Here is a 27078-nt window from a genome sequence, read left to right as displayed (position 1 = left end):
TTCCACGGCATAGTGTGTGTGGCATTATAAACCATCAGAGAGCAAGAAATCTAAGTAGTTTATTAATGTTTCTAAATTCCAAAAAGGAGACATAAAACCTTGACCTCAAAGGAGGATATATTTTGTTGCCAATAGCAAGTTTCATTTAAATTATGATTATAGGTTGTGTAGCATTATATCAAGCTTTACTTGCATCTCATTTTTCTAATTTTAGAATTATAACTGCAGGAGGAAAACGTAGGCTCATGTTGCAGCCTACTTAGTGCATTTAATTTTTTATTCAATATTAGAAAAACGTACACAGGAGCCCCATGTGTTAGAACTAGGAATTCCACTTACATTTATTCAATGATGTCATCTAAAGTCACGAGTAAGGTGATCTTTAATATTTATTAATATGTAACATAAATTAAAAATAAAAGAATTGGAGCATTAAAAATGGATACCTATGATGTAGTCTGCTTTTTGGAGGACATATACATATATTTTTTAAAATAAATTGGTTGGTGGGTGATTTAGAATTGTGCTAACAGTTATAAATCTAGTTGCTATTATGAGGTGCACCCATAGCATTTGTAATGTAGGACAACCAGCATTTAAGTGGCTTTCTTTTTCTAGCTCATAGCCACCACTGTGTTGGTAACAGATGTGTGTGCTTGTGAGGGAAGCAGAGTGCTAAACCAAATGATTAGCACAAGACTGAGAACCCATCCATTTCCATGAAGAAACTAACTCTAGAAAAACTGTCATTCAGGGTCAGCAAAGAACATCACTTGAGTAAGCTTTGTTCTCTCTACGCTTCATCCCTTCCCTCTCTCCCTGAAATTTCCAAGCTATTTGGAAATGCTAACATGTTTCAGAAAATCAGATTTGCTTAAATCTGTGACTGAGAAAATCACGTTGTATTTCTGTCTCCATAGATTTAGCCTAAGAGACTTGCTTCTAGAATTTCATTTGTAAAAAATAATCATTTTCTATGATACTGTTTTTATATTTTCCACTTGATACAGAAATAAGAAATGGAAACTTAAAAGCCATTCTAGGGCTGTTTTTCAGTTTGTCTCGCTACAAACAGCAGCAGCATCAGCAGCAGCAGTATTACCAGTCCTTGGTGGAGCTTCAGCAGCGGGTCACTCACGCCTCCCCTCAGGCAGAAGCCAGTCAGGCCAAAACCCAGCAAGATATGCAGTCCAGGTAAGGAAGGGAAGTGGGGAATGTGCTTAGAATGAATTTATCTTGATGCAGCTTGTTTTTAATAAGTTTTTGTTTGCGAGTTTGGAAAACATATTTATATAGTTGTATCAAAGTGATGGGATTATTTGATTAATGTTATAGAATTTAAAACCACTTTTCTATTGGTTGGATGACCAACACATCACTTTTTAGGTGAAATATTTGTATTTATTTTCTGAAGATGATTGTGGTTTCTATCAATATGTGTGAAATGTCTTTCTTGTAAGTAGTGTATCAGAGTTCCTTCCTTCTACAAATTATTGTTTAGAATGCGTTTTGTGAATCCTAGTCTCCAGTTGTGTAGTTTTCTTTGGTTGATGCTTTTGATTGATTAAATCGTTAAATCTGTCAAAAATTTCAGGTCTGTTAAACATAGGAGTGTGAGTGTTTGGGAACATACCGTTTTGATGTGAGATTGTGCATGCATGTGCGTGTATACATGTGTGTGTTTGTATACACACATTGTTTGTCTGCCTTGAGTCTGTGGATGCATGTAGACACAGCTGGTGTGGGGTGCTGACAAACCACTGCAGCTTCCTTTACCTTTCGTTCCTGCTTTTTTCCAGTTTGGAACTATATCAGTCATGATTCACCTAGAGAAGCAGAATCAGTAAGAAAGAGTGCAAACAGATTTATTTTAAAGAATTGATTCACATGATAATGGGGGCTCGATAGGCAACTCTGAAATCCTGAGGCCAGCCCAGCAGGAAGACAGGCTGACACTCTTAGCACGAGCTGAAACCGCTATAAACTGGTGGAATTTCGTCTCTCAAGGAGGCCTCACTCCCGCTTTTAAGACCTTTCAAGGAGTGAGTCAGGCCTACTATCCTAGTGATAATCTAGGATTATCTCCCTTACTTAAAGTCAACTGCTATGGACTTTAACCACATCCACAAAATGCTTTCACAGGGACACCCAGATTCGTGTTGAGTGGAACTAAATAAACCTAGCTAAGTTGACACATCAAAAAATGATCACAGAACGTAATTAAGTTAACAGGTTTCATGCAAATTACTCATATGTTTCTGATCAATGTTCGGGTTATCAGATCATTAGCTCTATGGCATACATAGCTATGATCATTTTTCTTAAGGAGGGAGAATGTCCAATATGAAAATACTCTTTTATCGTCTACTAAAATATACGCATTGTATCACACATATGTAAATATTTAACTTTTTCCATCTTAGAAGCCAAGCCTAAAACCTAATAATACAGTTTGCCTTGAGTTTGTTTTTGGCAATTAGTATTGACTCAGAAAGCTAACATAAAATTCCAAGATATATCCACAAACCACTTCCCACTTATTGTCAAATATTCAGCAGCTCAGAAATCCCCTGTTCTTTCATCTGTCAACCATCCCTCACTTCATATTAAGCAATATTTCTATCTCTGTACAACCATGTAAACTCATTTCCTTTGGCAAATTTTACTCATTAGTGAATTATTAATAAAGAAAAATCACAGTTTTACCAAAAAATATGGAGTGTACTACAAAGGCCATGGAATGATAAGAGATAGTTGTTTTTACTAAGTAATGCAGATGTGCTTCTGTTCTCTAAGCTTGTCTTGGTATTTTGTGATGTCATGTGAAATTGAGCAGGAATCAAAGTGAAAAAAACATTCTTTACAGTATAAGTTCTTTAGATTTCCTTAAGAATAGAGAAGGAGAAAAAATAAAATATATATTTTAAATTTTTTATTATTAATTGTTTTGGGGGGAGTGGTGGTTGGTAGAAAGAGATCTAGATTTTGAGAACTGCCAGAAATAATATTTCCTAGAGTTTGGTTTAAGCCATTTGAAAGGACAAGAAGCAAGAATAGTAGCTGGAAAAATACAGGAAGTGAAGTGGTATTGTGCAAAGGATGTTGACTCTGGAAGTGAGACGAGATATCATTTGTCATTGCTTTCCCTCACTCTATTTCTGTATCTGCCATGTGGAGTTTCTTGCCCCACATTTCTCAGTGGTTATGACCCGTTGGGGGAAATTTTTTTCTCTTCTTGCTGGATATGCATGGATATTATGAAACTGTATTATGTTTTAAAATATAGACCTATATATAATAGGCATGGTCATTTTATACCATCTTGGGGAGAGCTATCTTATTTTTTTCAGTGAAAGGTTATGAAAAGCATTCTTTTCACCAGTGTCCTTTAATTCTGAGATAGACTCTTAAATAATTTTTTCTTTTGATAAATTGGATTTAATTGCTTTTTTTTGGGGTGGGGGGTATGCGGGCCTCTCACTGTTGTGGCCTCTCCCGTTGCGGAGCACAGGCTCCGGATGCGCAGGCTCAGCGGCCGTGACTCACGGGCCCAGCCGCTCCGCGGCATGTGGGATCTTCGCGGACCGGGGCACGAACCCGTGTCCCCTGCATCAGCAGGCGGACTCTCAACCACTGCGCCACCAGGGAAGCCCAAGGATTTAATTACTTTTTGGATTGTTAATTTAATAAATTCAGAGTAGTTACTGTACTGAAGGTAGGGTAGTACTTAGTTAGGACCATGATAAAGAGGAGCCCCAAGTCTTCATTTTAACAGAATTTATTCTATGTTTTGGAGAATGTTATATTTCAGACATTAATACTTATTTACATTTGTATAGATTTGACATAGTGAAATAGTGTATGAATTATAATCTATGTGAACTTAAATATAACGATGTATCTAAGCATTTTTCAAAGCCTATATTGATAGTATACATAGGAAAGGAATAAGTACCTATACAATAGAACCAAGATAATTAACATGGAAAATAATCTCAATGATACATTATCTTCATTTACATGAGATGAGAGTCATAAATCATGATTTATGAAGCCTTTCTGTTGACTCCAAAGCTCTTCCCAAGTGAATAGCTTAAATGACTGGTGGCTATATTATTCTGGATATTTAGCCAGAAAAATGTTCTTGTATTTTTCTCTGTAGACCTAAAATAATTGTAGTGCACGTTGTTTCATGAGAGTATTTTTGTTTTGTTCTCTTTGTTTATTTAAAGTAAATTGACATAACTCTCTATATTTCCACAATATTTATTTTATACATTAAGAATTGCTAATTTGTTTTGCCCTTTGGAGAATAACCCGAAATGTTTTCAATCAATTTGAACATCTTTCATTTAAACAGACATTTTGATCTAAAGGTTAACAAGTAAAATATACAAGAGAGAAAATAAAATGTGGACCAAGAGACATAGAATGTGGATAACAAACTCTCCTCTTCTGGCTTCTCAGCTTCCTCTCCACTCTTGAGTGTGTGTGTGGGGGGGTTTGTGCACATGTGAGCGAGCATGCGTGCCAATGTGTGTCCTGTTCAAGGACTGAAGATCTCCTTGTTAAGAGCTCACCTCTAGAATCAGACTGCCTGCACTTGGATCCCAGTTCCACCACTTCCTAACTGTGTGACCTTGGGCAACTTACCTAACTTCTCTATGCTTCAGGTTCTCATCTGCTAAAAGGGTATAAAAAATGGCATCGATTTCATGAAGTCGTTTTGGGGGTTCAGTGGGTCAGTATCTATAAAACTCTTTGAACATACCTGTTAGATGCCACTCTTTTGCTCAAAGCCCTGCCGTGGTGTCAAATAGGCTAGGCTTGCTCCCCACTTAGGAAATATGCTGTAGCTGATTCCTTTGCCTGGAATGCTTTTCCTCTGATAGCCACTTGGCTGAATCTCTCACCTCCTGCAAGTCAACTGCTCCAGTGTTGCCTTCTCACTGATGCTGACCTTAACTTCTCTCTTAACACTGCAGTCTGCCCATCCGCACTCCACATCATCGTTGCTGTAGTTTTTCTTCTTTTCTGTAGCTCTAACCCCTCTCTAACCTACAATTTATTTATTATATTCATTGTTTATTATTGCCACTGTGAGGACAGCAGTATTTTTACATTTTAACCACTTCTGTATTTCAAGGGATTAGCCCAGAACCTTACACACAGTACATCCTTAGTAATGATCTCTGAAATGAGTTAAGTAAGAATGAATGAACCTTTATTATAGTTGCTTCTAATTTTAGGTAGGAAAACTTTCTAACATTCACAATTGCAGTGGTACGTCATTTAAAATGAGAATTGTGTGTATTACAAAACTGCTATAATATAGATAAAATGTTCTTGATTCTTGGGTGGTCATGATATTGAACTACAGTTAGTTTCAGAATGATATGTAGTGGAACCATCAGACCTTCTCCAGGTCTGATGGAACGATTTGCTTCCATCCTCACTGATGCATGACTATATACCTCTTTGGTCTTTTACCTATTTATTGTAAATATTTTGTTCCCTTTGTTTTCTGGCTGTCATTCATTAATTCACTGCTACCAGTGTTGCTGCCTCTGTGGAGTACCATCCCTTTACCAATATGTGGTTTTTGTTTTGCGGGATAAGAAAGCAGATTACCAAGATCATTAGCATTTTGCTACCACAAAAAGTAATAGGTAACATGAGTGAAGTGTTTGGGCCATGAAATATCATTGATAGCTTAAAGGCTTGCATGTTTATAACTCCTGTCTTCTCTGTCATGTTTGGTTTAGACAACGAAAGAAGGTATCTGATCTAGTATTAAGAAATGATGCCTCTAATTTGCAGCTGGTACAGAGTTTAAAATTTTTAATTAAAGGCTGGTTAAAAAAATGAATGCCACAACTAATCCGACACGAACGTATTATCTTTAAAATGTCCAAATTACTAATTTGTTTTGTTAATAAATAATATTAATACAGAAGTCCTTACCTTGTCAACATAAACTAATATTACAAGGGGAAAAATACTGTTGAAAGACCTATGTTCTGAATTAACCCTAAAATGGCATGGTTGGTGTAAGTTTAGTGATGATATGTGAGGGCAGTCTTGTTCCTTGATCACTGATCTGTTTATCATTTGACTTGAATTATCCACTTGTAGTATGTGTATTAAAATAAAGCTGCGACTCATTCTAAATTTCTTCAGTCCTTCAGCAATCTCAAAAATTTGAACATATTTCATATAAAAAGTAATTTCTCTATTTCAGTGATCTTTGGAAGGACTTTGCATAGGTAAAGTTTAAACATTTTGCTATATTAAAGAATGTTAAGTATCCTGTTTACATTTATTTAATATAAAATATAAAATCAATTTCTTTTATTTTTCTGGCTTTTCATTTTATTTTGAAAAGAGTATATTAAAGGCCCTTTGTCTAACCAACTGGAAAAAATATGAGAACTGTTTTAATATAAAGTACTAAAAATCTTATATAAGCGTTGTGATCATAGTTATTTTCTATAGGCATTAACCAGGAGATGGGGAAAATAGTACTTCCTATAATTTTCAAGCTCAGAAAATTTATTTCCATCAGTAAATATGTCATAGACATTCAGGATATTTCTGCTAATCATATTTTCACATATATGTGTTTTGACAGAATTCTACTTGACATGAAAAGTAACAGAAAGTTCAATTTCACCAAAACCATACACAGTGCCTGGCACATGAGTCCAGTCAGCACTGGGCAGAAATCATGTCATGAATGTCTAATTTTCCTGAGAATATCTAGTAAAGCATTATAGTGAAGGAAAATTATAAAATGAAAATTCATTTTTCTTATGTACTGGTCTGGTTATACATGAGATGTTAGGGTAATAGTATACATAAAAAATGTTTTCTATTTGCTAAAAGTTTTAAAAAAGGAGGTGATTTTCCTTAGAATACAGGCCTTTTAGCTTAATTTTTGTCTACATTATTAAATGATTTCCCATCCCGTTAGTAAATAGTTGGTGAATTGTACCAATCCCAAAACAGTGATTTTTGAATCACATGAACGAGTACTTTTATATTATAGAGAATTAAAACATGTAAAAAAGAAACAAAATGCATGTGAAAGTGTAGGTAAGAAATTACATAGATAGGTGATAGTGCGTTAAAGGCAGTGATAATAAGTCTTTCTCAACTAAAATAAGAGCTATTTGGGGAATTTGGGAGATTATGATCTCCACAGAAAACCATTTGCCCTTCTGCTTTTCATTTTGTAGGAGAAAGCCAAGAATGTGTCCGCTTGCTGTGTAGATGAACTTGCTCCTTCCTATAGGACTCACAAGTCAAATTGCAAACTCTCTGGGCATATGCTATTTGAGTGACTTGTCTATTCCCTTTGCATCCCCTTCTCAAGGCTCCCATGACCCCTGCCACACACATTGCTTTTGGAGCCTTCTTCCATGGAGGACATTTGCCTTCCTCTTTTCCAGGAAACATCATTTCCTTCTGGGAGATTCACTCTGAAACTGGGATGGTTTACAGCTTTTCAGCCTGGGGTTATAAATCTTGAGAAGTATATAAGGAAGTTTAATTTAAGATGACAGGAAGGCTCTGGTAATTTAAGCCCTCGTGAACCTGGCTTCAATTAGTTGCTTAATTGAGCTCTGTGTTGTGGCCTATAGTGTGCTCTTCATAAAAGACAGTGAATCAATTAAACTTTAAAGAAAATGAAAGAAACAAAAATGACATTCATGAATCTCCTTTTAAATAACAGGATTTTTTATTCCTAGAGAGAAATAACTGAAGGGAAAGAAATTATTCTTTAATTGACTGATCGAGGAAACCAAGAGAGGGTGTAATACTAAGAGTATGTACACACACACATACACACACTGCTTATGTTCTGTGCTTCTAGTCCATGATTTTAAAAGCTTGACAACCACTCATGGTTCTGTCGTTATGACGAAGCAGCATCTGTATAGTGTTGGTTATTTTAGAGTCAGGCAAATATGGTTTTCAATTCTGCCAACCAATTCCCAGTGATGTGGCATGAGGCAAGTAATTTTAATCTTCTCAAATACCAGGTTTCTTACCTTATATTAGGATAGTGGTAGCCTTCTCAAAAGGGTATTGAGAAGACCACCTGACATAATTTGTGTTTAAAGTTCCTCCTTAGCACAGCCCTTAGCATGTAACAGGAACTCAAACCAGCCACTTTCATCTTTCCTCCTCCCACTTCTAGGTCATATCACATATATAATGAAGTATATTGACCCACATTAAAAACCTCAAGTCAACCTCATCACTGTTCCTTCCTCTCTCACTTTCTCTGATCAATTCTGTCCATTACACTTCTAACTTCTATTAAATACATAAATGTAATTCAAAGTAATAATATCCTTATGATTTAAAAATGACGGCCCAATGCTCAGACCTTCCCAAGCCTGGTCTAGCTACAGAGAGGTAACCCCATTAATTATTTTAGGTATTTCCTTTAGTAAGTATTCCCTTATAGCTAAATAAAATACTACTACCACTAATTTTTATTCATTAATTTGATCATTATCTTTTGATGTACACACTCTCCCATCTCTCCCATCCCCCATTAATATATTCAACAAATGTTTATTAAGCACTTAATGTGTTCCAGGCACTCTTCTAAGCGTTGGAGATACAGCAGACAAAAGAAATCGAAGAATCCTTGCCCTTTTGAAGCTTACATTTAGTGATAGACAAAAAATTAAAACATTAAATATGTACTAGTAATTGGACAACTGATGGTAGAGAGGCATAAATCAGAAAAGGAGAAGTAAGATGTGTAGGAGCCATATTTCTGCACATTTCAACAGGCTTCTGGGAAAGTCCTCACTCAGATGATACTGAGCAAAGGGGGTCATAGAACCAGCAATTCCGTTCCTGGGTATCTATCCCAAAAAACCCCAAAACACTTATTCGAAAAGATACATGCACCCCAGTGTTCATAGCAGCATTGTTTATAATTGCCAAGATATGCAGGTAACCTAAGTGTCCATCAAGAGATGAAAGGGTAAAGAAGATATTGTGTGTGTATATATATGTATACACACACACACACACACACATACACACACACACACTGAAATATTACTCAGCCATAAAAAAGAATGAAATAATGCCATTTCCAACAACATGGATGGACTTGGAGGGTATTATGCTAAGTGAAGTAAGTAAGGCAGAGAAACACAAATACTGCATAATATCACTTACATGTAGAATCTAAAAAAACAAAACAAACTAGTGAATATAAAGAAAAAGGAACAGATCCACAAATGCAGAGAACAAACTAGTGGCTACCAGTGGGCAGAGTGAAGGGGGAAGGGGCAAGATAAGGGTAGGGGATTAAGAGGTACAAGCTACCATGTATAAAATAAATAAGCTACAAGGATATATTGCACAACACAGGGACTATAGCCAGTATTTTATAATGACTGTGATTGGAATATAACCTTTAAAAATTATGAATCACTGTGTTGTACACTTGAAACTTATTGTGTATCAACTACACACTTCAATTTATTTATTTTTTTGTTTTAGAAAGCAATTCTAATTTATTGGTTATCTGTTTTAAATAAATAACAGCAGTGTGTACATATCAATCCCAAACTCCCAATCAATTCCCCCCCTCCCACCCTTACCCCCTGGGGGAAGTTTGTTCTCCAAGTCTGTTTCTATTTTGTAAATAAGTTCATTTGTATCAATTTTTTTAGATTCTACATATAAGTGATATCATACGACATTTGTCTTTCCCTGTCTGATTTACTTCACTTAGTATGATAATCTCCAGGTCCATCCGTGTTGCTGCACATGGCACTATTTTATTCTTTTTAATGGCTGAGCAATACACTTTGGTTTGAAAAAAAAAAGAATAGGCCATAGCTCCTTTAATGATGCTCTAGAGGTATATCAGTCCAGGTAAATTGAGAGACCCCTCTTTGCCAGCATTTTTTTCTTTGATTATTCAGTTATTATAGTTAAAATCGCTTCTTGTTTGTTTGGATGGTTAATTGGTTTGCGTCTGGCCATGGAGTGGTCATCAGTAGTAATTGACATGGATGTTCCATTAAGCTCCCTCTTTTTATATCTCCTTCATCTTATCTGAAATTTCCTAGTCCAGCCTCCCTCATTCTTACATGGAGGCCTCCATGCGTATAGTAGGATGAGGCTTCTGTGTTCATTTTTGATGGAGAACACATGGAGGCTATGTGTTCCACATCAAAAATACTTCATTTAGTTTCAGTTCTCCAAAAGCTGCTGAAGTCTCTTGGTCATTGATGGCCCCTTTTATCTATCATGTTATCCTTTGATGTTGTGAACTTAAACCTTAATTATTGTTTATCAACATGTTAATGGCATCACATTCATTGACAGAACCATTCTTCATTCTGATAACTTTGTTTTTTCTTTTCTTTAACTAAGTAAAAATCAATTAACTGAGCTTGATTTCTCCAGGTAGAAAATGCAAACATCACAGTTATACTCTATCTTTCCAAGGGAATTGTGAGAATATAATATATATTATAAAGGATTAGACTCACTCCTAATTTAGAGAATTTGACTTGTGCTCTCTGACATAAATGTCTCAATAAAAACAATGGTAAGCCAATGTTTCATAATTTTCTCTTATAATTACCAAATATATGATTCATGTATCATCACAGAGCTGTTACTCAGAATAGCTAATTTGTGATTTATTTCTTTAACATTTTACTCCAGGACATTTTGATATCCTGTTTATATATTGCATGAACATTGTCTCCCAAACACTAGAAATTGTTTGGTTCTATTTGATCTTTACTATTTCTGGGGCACTGTCTTCTCAAATAGAGCACTGATAATGTAGAGTTGATTATTATATCTGCAATTTTATACCATATGAAATTATTAGGTATTAATCTGTTTTCCACGAAAATCTTTCTCAAAGGTTCAACTTATTGTCTTACAATGGAAAAATGCACCTGTCACAAAAACTATAATAATTTTGTCAGTATGACCATTGAATATTTTCCTGTCATCAGGTCTACAGAGAAAGACAAATTGTAATCAGGGGATGACTGGGTGAGCATAGAATTGAATTTGGGGGACTTGCATGTTTCTGCAGCTGAGATAGTCTTGCCATTGGTTAAAAGTCCTTCTTCATTACAAAGCGCACTGTCAACATTTGTCTCTTCACACTCCCATTTCCTGTGCTTGTGCTTCTGGCCACACTCATAGCACCCACCCCTTTCTAACTGACTTCTCAGTCTCAAAAGATGTGTAAATAAAATCAGCTTTCTCTCCTTACAAGTGGGGGCAGACTCTAGACCAGAGTCCACCATCAGAGATGTTTTGAGACCCCAGTTACCCCTAAATGATATGAAACTGACTGTCTTAATGATTACATTTGCTTTGGAGTAAATTGAAAGGAGCCCAATTATAAGGACTCTCTAAAATAGACTTTCTTCTAGATCTTCAAACATTTATATAATTATTTTATAAGTATAATAATTAAGTTCATTTTCATGAACATGGGTACTAGGAAATAGTTTAACATAGTCTGTGCTTCCTACAATACTTTTATTTATTTACTTATTTATTTATTTTATTTTGGGCTGCATTGGATCTTCATTGCTGCTGCACACGGGCTTTCTCTAGTTCCGGCGAGCGGGGGCTACTCTTCGTTGTGGTGCGCGGGTTCTCAATGCGGTGGCTTCTCTCGTTGCGGAGCACGGACTCTAGGTGCCCAGGCTTCAGTAGTTGGGGCACACGGGCTCAGTAGTTGTGGCTCGCGGGCTCTAGAGCGTAGGCTCAGTAGTTGTGGTGCACGGGCTTAGTTGCTCACGGCATGTGGGATCTTCCCGGACCGGGGCTTGAACCCGTGTCCCCTTACTTTTTAAATCTTCAGGAGTATTAAATAATCCAGATTTTTTCACTCACCAGGGTAGTCTTTGCCAAAGTTTGTTTACATTTTTAGCTTAAAAAATAGTAATAACCTATATGGGAAAATAATCTGAGAGAGAATGGATATATATATGTATATCTAAATCACTTTGTTGCACACCTGAAACTAACACAACATTGAAGTCAACTATATCCCAATATAAAATAAAAGTTAAATTAAAAAAATAGTTTTGTCTAGAGGTATTCAGGGTCCAGTTTTTTTTTTTTTTTTTTTAGCTGTACGCGGGCCTCTCACTGTTGTGGCCTCTCCCGTTGCGGAGCGCAGGCTCAGCGGCCATGGCTCACGGGCCCAGCCGCTCCGCGGCATGTGGGATCCTCCCAGACCGGGGCACGAACCCGTGTCCCCTGCATCGGCAGGCGGACTCTCAACCACTGTGCCACCAGGGAAGCCCAAGGGTCCAGTTTTTTTAAGGTGGTTGCATTAAAATGGGCTTTTAGAATGGAGCACTGAATGCATTGCGATATAATTTTACTCCACACTGAAAGTTGTAAATGGAAAAGATCCATGCAGCAGCATAGTGTTTTGAGCTACATGTAAGTAAAAGCAGTGTGAAAATCTAATTTATGGTAACATTGTGAGAGAAATGTGAGCCTGGTTTCCTGAGTTCTTTATCTTGAAGTTCTCCATTCCTGAAAGAGCATGAGACTTTGATGCAGTAATATCCTAGCCAGGCATCTCCCTCTTTAGTTACTGTTTTGAGATCCCTCAAAAGCAGACCATGCAGGTGGCCTTATTAACTGTCAGTTAAAATTTAAGATAAGACAGAGGTTATAATAGATTTACATGCCATATTTCACTAATGGGATAAGTTATCACAGTAACCTGTCTCACATGTAATCAGGATGATATTTCAGCCACCCAGCTGCTAAAAAGAAACACATGTGGATGAAGGCTAAGCTTCTGACTCATTTATGGATTAGGCAATAACTGTTTTTAGTGAAGTCTCAGCAAAATTTATGTATAGGGACAACATATTTTTATCACATACTCTGATGTGAGTATAGTTGTTACAAAATGTCTTAAATATTTTTGAAGGAGTGTATATAGTTTTAAGGTACAAAAGATATTTTGCAGAAGTGGCCGAACACTTTCCTCTTTTTTAGAGCTATTAGCTTGTCAGTTATCATTTTATAACATTGCACAAGGATCCTACAGAAGGGAAACTGTATATACTAAAGGAAGAATTTGGTTTAAAGAATTATTTAAATATTAATTCTGAAGATACGGTTTTATTTCTAGCAATCATAGGATATATAAGGAAATGTATTTCAATCTATCTCAGCCTTAAAAATTTTAGTGAATATGTTCTACTATCTTCAATGTTTGTTATTTTATATAAAATCCTTAGTTTAAGACTTTCTTCCAATGTACTTAATTATAATACACCTTGGGTAATTTATCCCTAATTTTCTCTCAAGGCATTTTTAGTAAATTTGAGAGGAAATAATTCCTGTCTTCTTCACATACCATCTTACAAAAGAAAAGTAAAATTGGGAGGTAAAAAACTTCCACCAAAATTTATGCCCAAGAAATTTCTTACCTCATATTGTGTAATTTGCTTCTTTGTATTCCTCCTTGGTTCCTTGGGAATAGTGTTGTTAGTAGAACAAATGTGATTTTCTTTTTTTTTTTTTTTTTTTTTTTTGCGTTACGCGGGCCTCTCGCTGTTGTGGCCTCTCCCGTTGCGGAGCACAGGCTCCGGACGCGCAGGCTCAGCGGCCATGGCTCACGGGCCCAGCCGCTCCGCGGCATGTGGGATCTTCCCGGACCGGGGCACGAACCCGTGTCCCCTGCATCGGCAGGCGGACCCTCAACCACTGCGCCACCAGGGAAGCCCCAAATGTGATTTTATGATTAAGCATTTTTTCTCTTTCTTTGGGAATCAAGAGTACTAAAGGTGTGACTGTAGAGGGATTCTGTATAGGGATTTCCACTCCTATTTGTGTGATTCCAAGGCTGAAGTTAAGTAGACTGAAGGGAGGAAAGATGGTTGATTCTAAAACAATTTTCTGTAAAATCTCTTAATATAGATGAGGAGTTATAAAAACCTACAGAATATGAAAGATTGCTCTGATAAACATAGTGTATTATCATATTTATATTAAGTACATCCATTTAAAAAATTACTGTTTTGTGCTTATTTTTATGTTTTGATGAACCAGTCGCTGTGCGTAGTCCATGAATACCACATGGCTTAATGAAAAACAATATTGTTCTAGTGATCTTCCATATATTACCTTAGAGCACAGGGTTCTTTCTTACTGGTGGTTTGAAAGTTCAGATGTGACCTTTCAACAAATAAAGATTCAGCCCCCCCTATGTGCCAGGAATTATGCTAGATGTGCAGCTGAGATCTGGTGATGCTTTAACCTTTTATTTCGCCTTTTATTTCGTCATCTAACAGAGGACCTAGATGTTTAAACAGGTGGTTCAGTGAGGTGTGCTAACTACTTCAACAGAGTGCAAAAGCCCATACAAAGGCACTGGTGAGGAAAATGCCATTTCATTTTCAGGAAACTGCCACTTTTTGGCTGAGCAGAAAGTGAAAGTGGAAATGTGTTCTGGGTATCTCTTGCTGTTTAAAATATATTGGCACAAAACAATAGCGATTTTATTATACTCGTGGATTTTGTGAGCTTAGGAGTCAGACAGGGCGCAGCAGGAATGGCTTGTCTCCACTCCACTATTTCTGCAACCTTCACAGGGAAGGGTGGAATGGCGGGAGTGTCACAGGCTGCCCCATGGCAGCCTGTGGTTGGAGAATCCACTTTTGAGGTGACTTCTTCACTCACGTGTCTGGAACAGTGACTACATATGGCCTCACCAGCATGGCTGTCTCAGGGACATTGTACTGTGACCCAAATGTATTGTGACCCAATAGTTGAAGGACTGACAATTCCACCCAGCTTCAAAGGGAGGGTGGGTGGGATAGAGATCTCACCTTTTAATGACAGGAGCATCAAATAATTGATTGTAGCTCTGGGTTTAAATTGCCACAGGGCATGATGAGAGGGAGGCTAGAAAAGTAGGCAGAGGCCAATTCATGGGGGCTCTGGATGCTCCATCTAGGAGCTGGGAGTTCTTTCTTGAAGGTAAAGGAAGTTGCTTCAGGAATTTCCTTAGCAGAAGGAAAATGAGGCTGCTTATAACTTAGGAACATGACCTTGGTGACAGGGTGGAGAAAAATGTGTTTTGGGGAGAAATGTGAAAGGGTGCGGGTTTGTCATACATTATAGCTATAGAGGCAAGAGTTTGAGCAATTTAGTGTTAATAGGCATGAGGGTGGGACTGAGGAAGCTGGATTTGGGGACTGTTTGGAGGTAAGGGCCAAAGAAATCATCACATTTCTAGTTTTGTTGACTCACTGGTGGTGATGTATTTCAACAAGGGAAAAAATAGTAATGCTGTGGTGGAAACAGATGAGAAGGAGATGCAGAGAAGGAAGTTCAGCTTTGGCCTTCATGAATTTGACATTTCAGTGGGACTTCTAGATGGTGATATCTAATATGAGGCTCTGGAGCCCAGAGGAGTGGTCAGGGCCAGATATATGGACCTGGGAACATCGGCTTAGCAATGTTTTGTTGACTGAAACTATAGAAATGGAAGAGATCACTCAGGAAGAGAGTATAAAGCTAGGGAAGAAAAGGAGGGCTCAGAACAAAACTCTGGAGACTACAAACATTTATGGGTCAAGTGAGCAAACAAGAGAATTCCTTTTGTTGTTTTGCAATATATTCAGAATCATGGAGGCCTGTTTGCTACCTTCTTAAAGGCAAATTATTTTTGTTGTTGTTATAGAGGACTGCCTCAATTGCTGACACATTTTACCCCTGTCTTTCAAATTAGTTGTGACATTTAGAGTGCAAATCTAACACAAAACTGTGGTTGAAATATTAAAGCAAATATACTATAGCATTAAGCATATCAAAACTATATTTTCATCTAATGACTGTATCACAAAACAGAACATTTATGAAATTCTGTATTTGAGATACTTTGGGGATTATGTACAGTTTTGAGAATTGTAGTTTCTGGAAGGCTCATCCTGTGCATGTTGTTTTGGGAATGCTGGTTCTTGGATGTCCTATTGGGGCAATTTTCTGATGATTCTTTATAAGATTAGGACCTATAGGGCTTGATATTGTTGACTTTAGAAAACAAGAAGAGTGAGTAGTATCCAGAGAGGTTTGAGGGAGAATAAGACAATTGTATTTGCTTGCACGAAATCGGGTCTCAAAGTAATTATAAACCAGGAGACTGAGCCAGAGTTAAAAGCTCAGGCACTGTCCTGAGATGTCCATGCTTGTGGGTCTTAGAGTAAGAATGTAGTAGCATCAAAAGTGATAGGTGGGGGCTTCCCTGGTGGCACAGTGGTTGAGAGTCCGCCTGCCGATGCAGGGGACACGGGTTCGTGCCCCGATCCGGGAAGATCCCACATGCCGCGGAGCGGCTGGGCCCGTGAGCCATGGCCGCTGAGCCTGCGCATCCGGAGCCTGTGCTCCACAACGGGAGAGGCCACAACAGTGAGAGGCCCGCATACCGCATACCGCAAAAAAAAAAAAAAAAAAAAAACTAATTTTCCCAAATTAAATCGTTCTAGCACATTGCTGATACATGCTGGTGGTCAATAAAAACCTTTTTAATGGTTTATTAATTGGTGGATAACGTCAATCAATATATGCTTATTAGAATAAGTGGAACACAAAACTAAATCAGATTTCTCAATATCTATGTCTGTCTGCCACTTTAAGTACCTTAGGGGTGTGAAGTCAATTTCTTATTAATTTATTCAATATCCAAAACTATTATGTGCTTTAAAAAAGAGCTATTATGATATGACCATAAAGTGATCTTTACTTTATCTCTGCTGTGAAAATGGATTTATTCACCTGTGAATATCCATCTTCCTAGTATTTCCTGTTACTTTATTCACCCTTTGACTAATGACATAACTTAAAAGTGGAGTCTTGATTTTTTTTTCTCTTTTTACACTCTATCAGGGATGTTAAAACTCTTTTTCCTGCCCTCTGTTCCCATGTAACTGTACTGCGCAACCCAAGCCAGAGGCCCCAGAGCCATCTTAGATTTTCCCTTCAAGTCCTATGTCCATGATTATAACTTCTCTCATTAATCATTTACTCTTATTTCCTGTGCCTCTGCCTCCATTCAGGCCCTCATCAAATCTTGCCTGAATTGTAGCAGTGATTTCCTATGTGGTCTCCTGGTTCCAGGCTTGCTAAATATCCCAACCTCTTTCATCCCCCCAATTTCTTCTTTACATATCAAAGAAAAGGTTCTCACTAATCTGGGAATTTATTATTTATTCTGCAGTTTAAACCTTTTGGTATTCTCTGTTGTGGTCATGACAAAGGCTCAATTTCTTAGGAAGTTACTGTGGCTCTCCAACTTTTTACTTGGGCAATTAGTAGTTGTTAAAAGAATATTTTAACTATCATAGGAATTAAATACCAGTTAAGGCAATTCAAATATTAACTGTCTCAACTGAGATTTTTTTTTTTTGAAAGAACCTTGATAGTGGCCAACGGAGGTAAAGAATGATAGACGTGTGACGCTCAGATATTATGTTTTGATGACTTTTAATGACGCACATGTCTTTATATCTGGGTCCAATTTGATTTTTGAAGATGAAAGCTAAGGAATAAGATCATATAATTTTTACTTCTGCATGGAAGTCCACTGCTAGAATAACTACAACAGAAATAGAACCTTCCACAAAAATCTTGCACTGAGCCACTCAAAATCTTCTTAACAATATTTGATGAGAGCATAAGGAAGAGATCGAGTAAGTTTTTACTCTCATTCTAAGTGTTCTGATTAATAAGGGTTGCTGGAATCCTAGCCAAGGATTTTGAGGCTACCACAGGACTCAGCAGAAAAAAGTTCTGTGATTGATTAATTAGTCATGTGTGCAATGAACATGGGAGTGGCAAGTTATAAATAGTATGCCGTAATTTTCTAGCTCTTACTAAAATGTGGCTTAAACATTTAAAAGATAGTGTTTACTTGGAAGATTTTTGAGAATTGCTTGGACATTAAAAGCATCAGACCATTTAAAATTTGTTTTACTGTTTATTTCCTATTTCTACATAAAGTCATCTGTTGGATGAAATTATTTAAAATTCCCTATCTAAATGCTGAAGAGTGTCTATTGAAAGTAGATTTATTTGACACTGGAAGAGATGATACTCTGAAGGCAATATAAAGTTATTATCATATAATGTCTTGGAGATACTCACAAATCCAAAATGCAATGAATAGCAAAAGAAGCATTAAAGTATCACAAGTTGTACTTTGCAAGAAAATGATATGATATAGTAGAACATAGCACAGCTTATAGAATCCAACAGAAGAAAGTTTAAATTTCAGTACTATTATTTATCAGATGTATAACTTGTACAAGTTACTTAATGTTTAAAGGCGGTTTCATATTTTTTAGTCAGGAGTAGGGTATCACCTTTGCAGGACTATTGTGAGTAATAAATGAGAAAATAAAGGTAAGCTGTCACTTAATAAGGACACAATGAAGACAAGTGTCTTCCTTTAGTATACTTCGGATACTTCCATCCTTAAAACAATTTCCCTTGGTTAAAAGATGGTGATATGACATACCATTTTTTGATAATACTACCCAGTAACTAGCAATCAATAGTTAATTACTGAACACATACCAACCCATGATAGGAACTGAGAATGAAGAAATGAACATACCGTAATTCCTGTCCTGGTGAACAATGCAATCTGTTCAGGAGATAAGCATTTACCCTGATACATTTCCATGTTAACCTAATCCTTAGAGATGAATAAAGACCTGGGGACTAATGGGGGACAAAACTAACTCTACAAGACTTGAGAAATGCCTCAAGAAGGAGGTGACACTTGAGCAGGATCTTAAAGCAGAAGTAAGATTTCATAATGTGGGGAAGAGAAGCCAGGGTGTTGCAGATGAAGGAAACCTCATGAGAAAAGCCATGGAGCCGGGGGAGAAGAGGTCTCAGGCCAGAAGCAGAGGTGTGATGACAGTGGAGAACGTGGGATGGAGGACGTGCAGAGGAGATGAAGCTGTAAGAGAGTCTGAGGAGACACACGGAAACACTCAGTAAACCAGATCACAGAGCTTGGACTATATCCTACAGACAGTGGGGAGTCAACAGCAATTTCAAAGAAACAGATTGACATCTATTCTTTCTTGGGAAAGTTAGTTCTGTTGACTGTGAGAAGAATGATTGGATTTGGTTGGCAATAAAAAAGGGGTGATAACAAAGAGACTAGTGGAGGGGCATTATTAGAGTCCATGAGAGAAATGACACAGAGGTAGAAATGGAGTGGGTCATGTCAAAGAAGACAACTCTTCTTTGTTCAATGGAAAAAAAAAAAGTTGGTGACACTAAATTTAAATAACAAAGTCAAAGAGAGAGAGGTGATTTGAAAGAATAATGAGTTAAGGTTTGAACATTTTGGGGATATCTGGGAGCAATATAGCTGATAGATCCAGGTAGAATATGTAGGAGATAATGAGATACTTAGAAAAGAGGCTCTGAGTTTAGAAATGAGATTGGACTATAAAATACAGATTTGATATAAAAAGAATGGAGGGATATACTAGCTGATACCTAGGGTTATGGTTTTGAAAATATTCATGGGCATAGTACAAAATTTAGAAGGGGTGATGGTGAGTGGACCTGTGTCTTGGAAGGAGGAGGAGGAGTAACTCAAGAGACAGCTGTTGTGTTAAGAAAGCTAAGTGAGTTGAGGATTTCTAGAGGAAGGAGGGTGTCAGCGCTATCTAAAGCAGCAGCAGCAGAATAGAAAATGAGGCATGGCTTGAGATGTTTAGATTATGCTCTTTGACTTTGGAAACAAGTGTTTTTCTTCCAAGCTTGGACATCTGTGGATGTTCTGTAGAGCACAGCTTTTATTATGCATAGGAATCCTGTTAAAATGCAGATTCTGATTCAGTAGATTTGGGATGAGACCTAATATTCAGTATTTCTAACAAGACCCAGGTGATGCCATTTTGTTCGTCTGTGGACAACACCTTGAGTAGTGAGGCTCTGGTGGTTAATAAAAATAGGTGATTGTTGGGCTTCTCTGGTGGCTCAGTGGTTGAGAGTCCGCCTGCCAATGCAGGGGACACGGGTTCATGCCCCAGTCCGGGAAGATCCCACATGCCGCTGGAGCGGCTGGGCCCGTGAGCCATGGCCTCTGAGCCTGCGCGTCCGGAGCCTGTGCTCCACAACGGGAGAGGCCACAACAGTGAGAGGCCCGTGTACCACAAAAAAAAAAAAAAAAAAATAGGTGATTGCAATTCAGGATCGGTTTACTTTGAGAAGCTTTCTTTCCTTATAATAAATGGATATTACAGTTCTACATGGGGATTTGCACTGAAGCTGTATTGGATAGTTCTGGCAGTTTGGATCCTTCTGTGTATTGAACACCAGATGAGTTTCATCCTTTTTTTTAATTGACTTTCTCTAATCTCCTCCTCTTCCCTTCCATGTTAGGGGAAATAAAAAGCTTTCCCTTGATATTCTACTTTACAGGATAGATGAGAAGATACTTCCTTTTGTAGAACCCACAGTGTGTCTCAAGATATTTATTTTTTTGTGCTTTTGTTTCTGATGCTTTTTGCCACCCATTAGCTAGAAGCATTTTCATTTGACAACATTTCAGGAAAAGAATACATAATCTTCTAACCAGATGTCTGCAAATCCTTAGTTTAGTGGTGTTCTGACTCTATTTATCTACCCCCACTTGCCTCAGAGCTGTGTCTACATGTCCCTTGTGTCTATTTCACTAATAAACTGCTTTGGCTGTACCTACTCACCTGCTTTGTTACTAGCCCATTTGTAAATCTGAAATTAGGGACATGGTATCACAAGCACTGCGGGGGAAGAAATTTGTTTCTGCTGCGTAGAGAGCCAGGGCCAGGGAAAAAAGGAAGGAAGGAAGAAAGAAAGAGAGAGAGAGAGAGAGAAAGGAAGGAAGGAAGAAAGAAAGAAAGAAAGAAAGGAGCTAGAGGCATTGTGAGAAGTGTTGGGGCTTGAGTTAGGTGGAAGGAGAACATAGATAAATTTGTAGAGGTTGAATCAGCGTGGCAGGGTATTGATTGCACATCTACAATAATTAAAAGGAAGGAAAAAGGAAAGTGTTGACTATTGAGGTTTCAAGCCCAAAGACCTAAAGAAAATGGTGCCCCTGTGTACAGAAATCATGAAATGAAAGGAAGGATCTGATTAGAACTTGGGGGATTAAAAAAAGGAAAATGGTGAGTTTGATGTGGTAATTGATTTTGAAGGTCATGGAAATAGATGTCTTTTATTCAGTTGATACTGATGACTGGGAGTATGATGCAGCTATTAACTCTAGTTTCTAGTAGATTTCACCTGAAATCTTAGGTAAGAATCAAATGAAAGAATGCATACAAGTGTTTGAGGAAAGATGACATATGACAAAGCATGCTTTTAAGAGATGGGTAATGGAAGAGGGCCTGGTGAAAGAAAGAGAAAATGGATAAGAATGATGGTGGGTAGGTCAAGTGAGTTTATTAGTATGACAGTCTATGAAAGAGAGAAATTAAAAAGGCAGAGGGAAAAATATGGCCAAATACAAAAATATTAGAATATGGTGAGAGTTGAATCAAACGCTTCTTCAAATAACAGTTTCACATTTGTAAGGATAGTATAGAGCAGAAGCCCAGTTTCAAAGAATTAAAGTAGGATGGCTTGGTGCAAAAATATAGGCAACTAGTAGAGTATTCTCATAATAATTAGAAAACACAAGTGGGCGATAAAATCAGATTGATTTTGACCAAGTCGATTAACCTCTAGATTTTGTTGTTGGTTTTCCACTTCTATACTAGAATGATACATCTTTAAAATCATGGAAGAAAAAATCAATGAGGTGGCTTCAGTTCCCCGAGGGAAAGTACATTGTTTTATTGGCATCTCTCCTGCTAATATTTGTGTTCAATTTGGAGGGTACAGGATAGAAGACATCATAGTGAACCTGTAGGTAGTTCTCTTATTCTTGGGTTGACAAAGCAGACTGACATGTTCACAGAAGATTCTTTTTTTTTCACTTTGGGTACTTTTAGTTTTAATTTTTGAATTAATATTTCATTGGAGTGCTTTGGTTTTTACTTTTAAATTGTCCTCTGATATTATTGTTGCTGAGGTAGTTTGGCCAGTGGTAGCCAGTTGTCTCAGTGTCCAGTACAGTTAGAATACAGAATGCACTCTCTGCAAATAAGAATATATCACATGTCCACTTGAAAAACAAGTGCTCTGAAAAGCTGTCTAGATATGAGGAATTCTTTATTCCTCTCTAGCCAGGCAGTTCAAAGGCCTGCATACTCCCACCACAGACTGGCTGCATGGAGTAAGAGTTTACTTAGGAAACATGTCACCATCTTAAGGGATCCTTCCCTTGGTTAAATACCCTCTACTTGGCAGCAAAGCAACTGGATTAACAGCAGGGCTCCACATGACCCTTCCACCCTGATTCCAACAACTCCATGTTGTTCCTGTTTCCTTGGAAGCCTTGGAAACTGTGCATGTACAACAAATGTGTTCATGTAGAGTCATCACAATTCACCAGCAGAGTGATTCTCCACTCACACATCAACTCGTGACCATCACAGCACATGTGAACGTGTTTAGGCCCACTGAGTCTTACGATATCCTTCAGAACACTAATTTCAGAACCATTAGGTAATTCAGAAATCAGTTCAAGTTAAAGCACAAATGTTCATTTAGTTTATAAAGTATCCACTGCTCTTCAAAACTTGGTTTCCATAATGCTTTTCAGTGTGTTTTTGACCAAAGATTGTGATTTAAAAAATCATTAAGAATTGTAATCCAAGAATGCCCAGAAATTGTCATCAGCAGTTGTTCAGTCTGTTTTTGAAGAATTTGACTCCATTTTAATCTTAGTTTTTTGCATAGATCTTTCTCTAGAAAAACATCTTGTATTAATCACTTCCATAACATATTCTATCCAGGACTAGAGATGAACAATAACTTACTACACAGAAACCAGATATTTTAATCTTTTGGCTTTCAAAATAGTATTTAGGTTAAAACAACAGACTAGAAGAGTTTATAAAAGAAAATAATGACTCTCATTTCATGCTCTTTTTTGCATTTGAATCTTTCTGAGAAAGAGATCTTGCTATGGTGTTAAGTCAAACTTTAGCTTTCCTGAAGTTTTCACTGTCATTTACAAAGGTTGAATTTTTTCTAAGATGGAATAATATTACTTTAAAAATGTTAATATTGTCGCACAACCATTTTTTAAAATTCATTGATGACACACTTATTAAGGGGTCCACAGCATTATTTATTTCATAATATGTCCATAATCAAAGGTCATGGTATATATGTTGCATTATCATAATTTTCTAATTTATTCTTTATACATGTTTATACATGTTCTAATTGCATTTCATTAACTCATAGTTTTCTTGTAAGTTTGTACTTTCTTTCCATGTTCAAAGAATCTCTTTAATTCAATTTCTCTGTTTCTCCTCATACAGTCTGGCAGCCAGATATGCAACTCAGTCTAATCACAGTGGAATTGCAACCAGTCAAAAAAAGCCTACTAGGTCAGTTAATATCTCTAATTTATTGCTTGTTAGTGATAATAAAGTAAATGCCCAGTGATATTTTGTCCTATCATTCTAAATTTTTTCAAAAACTGACATACTTCTGGATGAAAAGGTTAGAGTAAAGAATTCTTCCAAGTAGATTCCCATACGCCTTCTTGGGGGTGAGCATGTTTGTGTTAGATTATGAAATGGGTCTTGGGTTCTTCTAATTCAGTTTAGTTATACATAGTGCTATGACTGGGCTGAAGTCTAGGTTCTAGGCTTAGAGAAAGTCAAGGAAAAAAATTACTTTGAAGACCCCATTCTTTCCAGGCCACAAATCTGGAAGTAAAACAAGATTGTAATTGCTTTTTGAAATGGGTACGCATTAATTATTGCACATTTTGAAGCAGAAGTGAGAAAACATTGGCAGATTTTTGTGGGGAAATTAGCACCAGCTCAGCCTGAACCATTCTTTTATCTTTAATCATTTAAATTTTTGCTTCTTCATGACATATGTATTTTAAAGGCAGTCTATTATAGTAAATGACAGTGCGTTATATACTGTTTGGAAAATACTGGTATAGAAAAATGTGTGGAAAGTGATTTTTTTTAATGTTAGTTTACTGGAGGCATGATGGTACAGCTAAGTGAAGCCACAGCAAATGTGTTTTGCCCCCCTGATTATTATGTGATTATATGTGCCATCTCACTCACTGGGGAAGTATCTCAGTAGTGGTTTACTAGTCACTACTCTAATAATGAATCATATTATGCAGTGTTTGACCAAAAGAACTACTTATGATGCCTTAACTTGAGGTTATGTGCTTTTCCCCTTGCCTTGGTTTCCTAAGTTATGTTCATTTCCATAGTAATTAAACTGATTCTGAAAAGGCAAATTAAAAGGGTATTTAATTAAAAATCAAAAGAAATGATATAAACTAGGATGTGCAAAGAACAGTGACCTGCCATGTTCAGTAAGCATTTTTTATTACTACTTCTAAGACTTAATGAATATAAAATATATTTTAAGTACTTCTTTGATTTAATAGAACATCTCTTTTTTTGGCTTCATTCTCATTTCTCTTTTTATTACTTTGATGAATGATCTTGAGCTCTGGCTGACTGTCAGATTAGGGTAATGAGAAGAGCAAATGGATTTTTTAATTTGTTTTAATTTGTTCTTCTGAGGACTAAAGATCACTTGGCTTCATGGGTCACAGTCAAGATCAAAATGTATTTCAATTGCTTTCTAGAAACAGGTCAAGTTTCATTGCAAGCAGGGCAAATTTTGTGACAAAATTTGTTTATAAATGTGAGTTTGGAATGAACTTTCTAAGTCTATGGCTGTGTCTATAGGACTAGTTCTCAGATTTATTATGATGGGACATTTGGCCAAATTAATTAGTTGAGTTCCTTCTACATAGTGCAATCACTGGTATTCAAAATTCCTGGTGTCTGTGGTTATTGTGCTAGACTTACAAACCCTGTAGATCCATTTGAGTAAAAGTTAAATGCTGCAGTCATTTGGAAAAGATTCTAATCTTGTGCATGACACAACCTCTAATTAGCAAAATAGCTGAAGGAACTATTTATTAGCCATATGTATTTAAACTCCAAAATACAGTCAACATTTTGAAACTATTAACCATTCCAAGATATCAACATTTCTGGTCTAAGCTGGCGTGTGTGTTTTCCTGATGTTCATTCCATTCCGCAATACCTGTTACTATTATAAAATATTTATAGTATACATTTAAGAGTTTGATTTCCTGATAATCTATGGAAATAATGTGTCAAGTAGTATAATAAGGTGAGTTAAAATTTGAATATTGTAGCAACTGATTGTGAAATTGTGATATGTTGGGTACCAATATAATAGATATAAACATTCTTTTATTTTAAACATTTTGTATAACAAGAAAAAATTATTTGCTACATTTATAAGTTATGGATTGTTTTTGTTATTTTTCTTTTAAAATAGAACTTATCAGAGCAGTACATAGTGACATTCACATGGTGGCAGCAAATACTAGCAAAGATGCTGGCAACCCTTAATATCATGTTTTTAAATATGTCTTAAGATGCCAATATTAATTCTTGATTTCTAGTTTTTCATTTATGCGGATTGAGTTTACTATACATACACAATATACATTAGTATTAGTATAAAATAAAATATAGTAATTGCATATTTTACACACAGTTCTTGAAATAATTGATACCTGAAATTTTAATATGGAAACTGTTTAAACAGTGAAATAAATGATCCAAACTGATGTTTAATTATAGTTCAAATAAAATAACTGCAGATGATTACCTGCTATCAAACTTCCCCTAATTCTAATACAGTCTACCTACATTTCCTCATGTCTTGTCCTTCATACACAATGAGTAGCTAAAGCTACTATCACTGTAGGTGTATTTTAAATTGTCATTCTACTAGCATAGATTTTCTTCTTCTGAGACCTGCATCCTTGTCGCATGGCCTGTGTGATCAGTTGGCCACACTTGTGAGATAACCAGCTAGAGTCTAGGTGCTTACTTTTGGCAAGAGAGTGAAAGTTTTCATGTGAGACAGATCAGTCAAGTATGAACAAACTCATGACCTTGGTCTCCACACCGTGTTTTCGAGTAATTAACTACCTTAGATATTCAGTAAGCATTTGCTATTTGCAATTTGTATGTAACTTTATTCTTCTTTTTATTAATGTACAAGTTCATCTAAGATACAGCCACCTAAGATAAAAACAAATGTCCCGTATATTGAAAAGAACGACTTAACAACAACTGCAGGCAGCTGGTTAATATACCCTGAGAATATAATAGATTCTAGTTAAGTATTATTTTTCCCTTGCTTTTCATGTAATTGTTACAGTACCTTTAAATCAAAGTTTTATTCATCAGGTGCATATAGGCATGACTTTTTAGTTAAAATTACTTTATTTCTAATTGTCCTGCATTATTAATATACTTTGGAGGCAAGTTATATCATATGAAACAAGATTTTTCTGAAGATTTTCAAACCTTGTTTTTAGCTATTTGTCACTTAAACCAACATTTTCTGCTGAATGTCGTAAATGCTGATTTTCCCATTAACTCTTCCCTGCTCAGAACCTCCTGTTCCCTATCTTTTTATAATGTACAGTAATGATGTAATTTTTCTTGTACTATTTCAGGCTTCCAGGTCCCTCTAGGGTGCCAGCTGCAGGCAGCAGCAGCAAGGTCCAGGGAGCCTCCAATTTAAATAGGAGAAGTCAGAGCTTTAACAGCATTGATAAAAACAAGCCTCCAAATTATGCAAATGGCAATGAAAAAGGTGAGTGTTCGCCCATTACATCATTAAGGCACAAGCGTAACATATGAGCCTAACAAATTACATGCTAAATCTAGTATTTAAGCAGTATTACAGCATTTGGAATGGAAATGTTATCAGTGGACTTTCTTATATTGCCTAAGTGCCTCCTCCTGAATTCCAGCTTTCTTCAGGACCTTTTCTATCTGAAGAACACTTTAAGGAAATATAGTCATTTAT

The 27078-nt window shown here is 36.7% G+C and overlaps 1 protein-coding gene across 5 annotated transcripts in view; it reads left to right on the top strand.

Moving 5' to 3' along the window:
- Positions 1-27078, top strand: part of NAV3 (neuron navigator 3) — a 599001-nt gene that overhangs the window by 366030 nt on the left and 205893 nt on the right. For all 5 annotated transcript variants that reach the window (XM_081248291.1, XM_081248290.1, XM_081248289.1 and 2 more), the window contains exons 5-7: positions 1011-1194; positions 23493-23561; positions 26723-26862. In XM_081248291.1, coding sequence (XP_081104417.1) covers positions 1011-1194; positions 23493-23561; positions 26723-26862 — 393 coding nt within the window. The remainder of the gene's footprint in view (positions 1-1010; positions 1195-23492; positions 23562-26722; positions 26863-27078) is intronic.

Source organism: Mesoplodon bidens (assembly GCF_964165515.1).
Source record: "Mesoplodon bidens genome assembly, chromosome: 11".
In the NCBI taxonomy this organism is placed as follows: domain Eukaryota; kingdom Metazoa; phylum Chordata; class Mammalia; order Artiodactyla; family Ziphiidae; genus Mesoplodon; species Mesoplodon bidens.
Note: the sequence above shows the minus strand (reverse complement) of the source record. Positions and strands in the feature narration are given on the sequence as shown.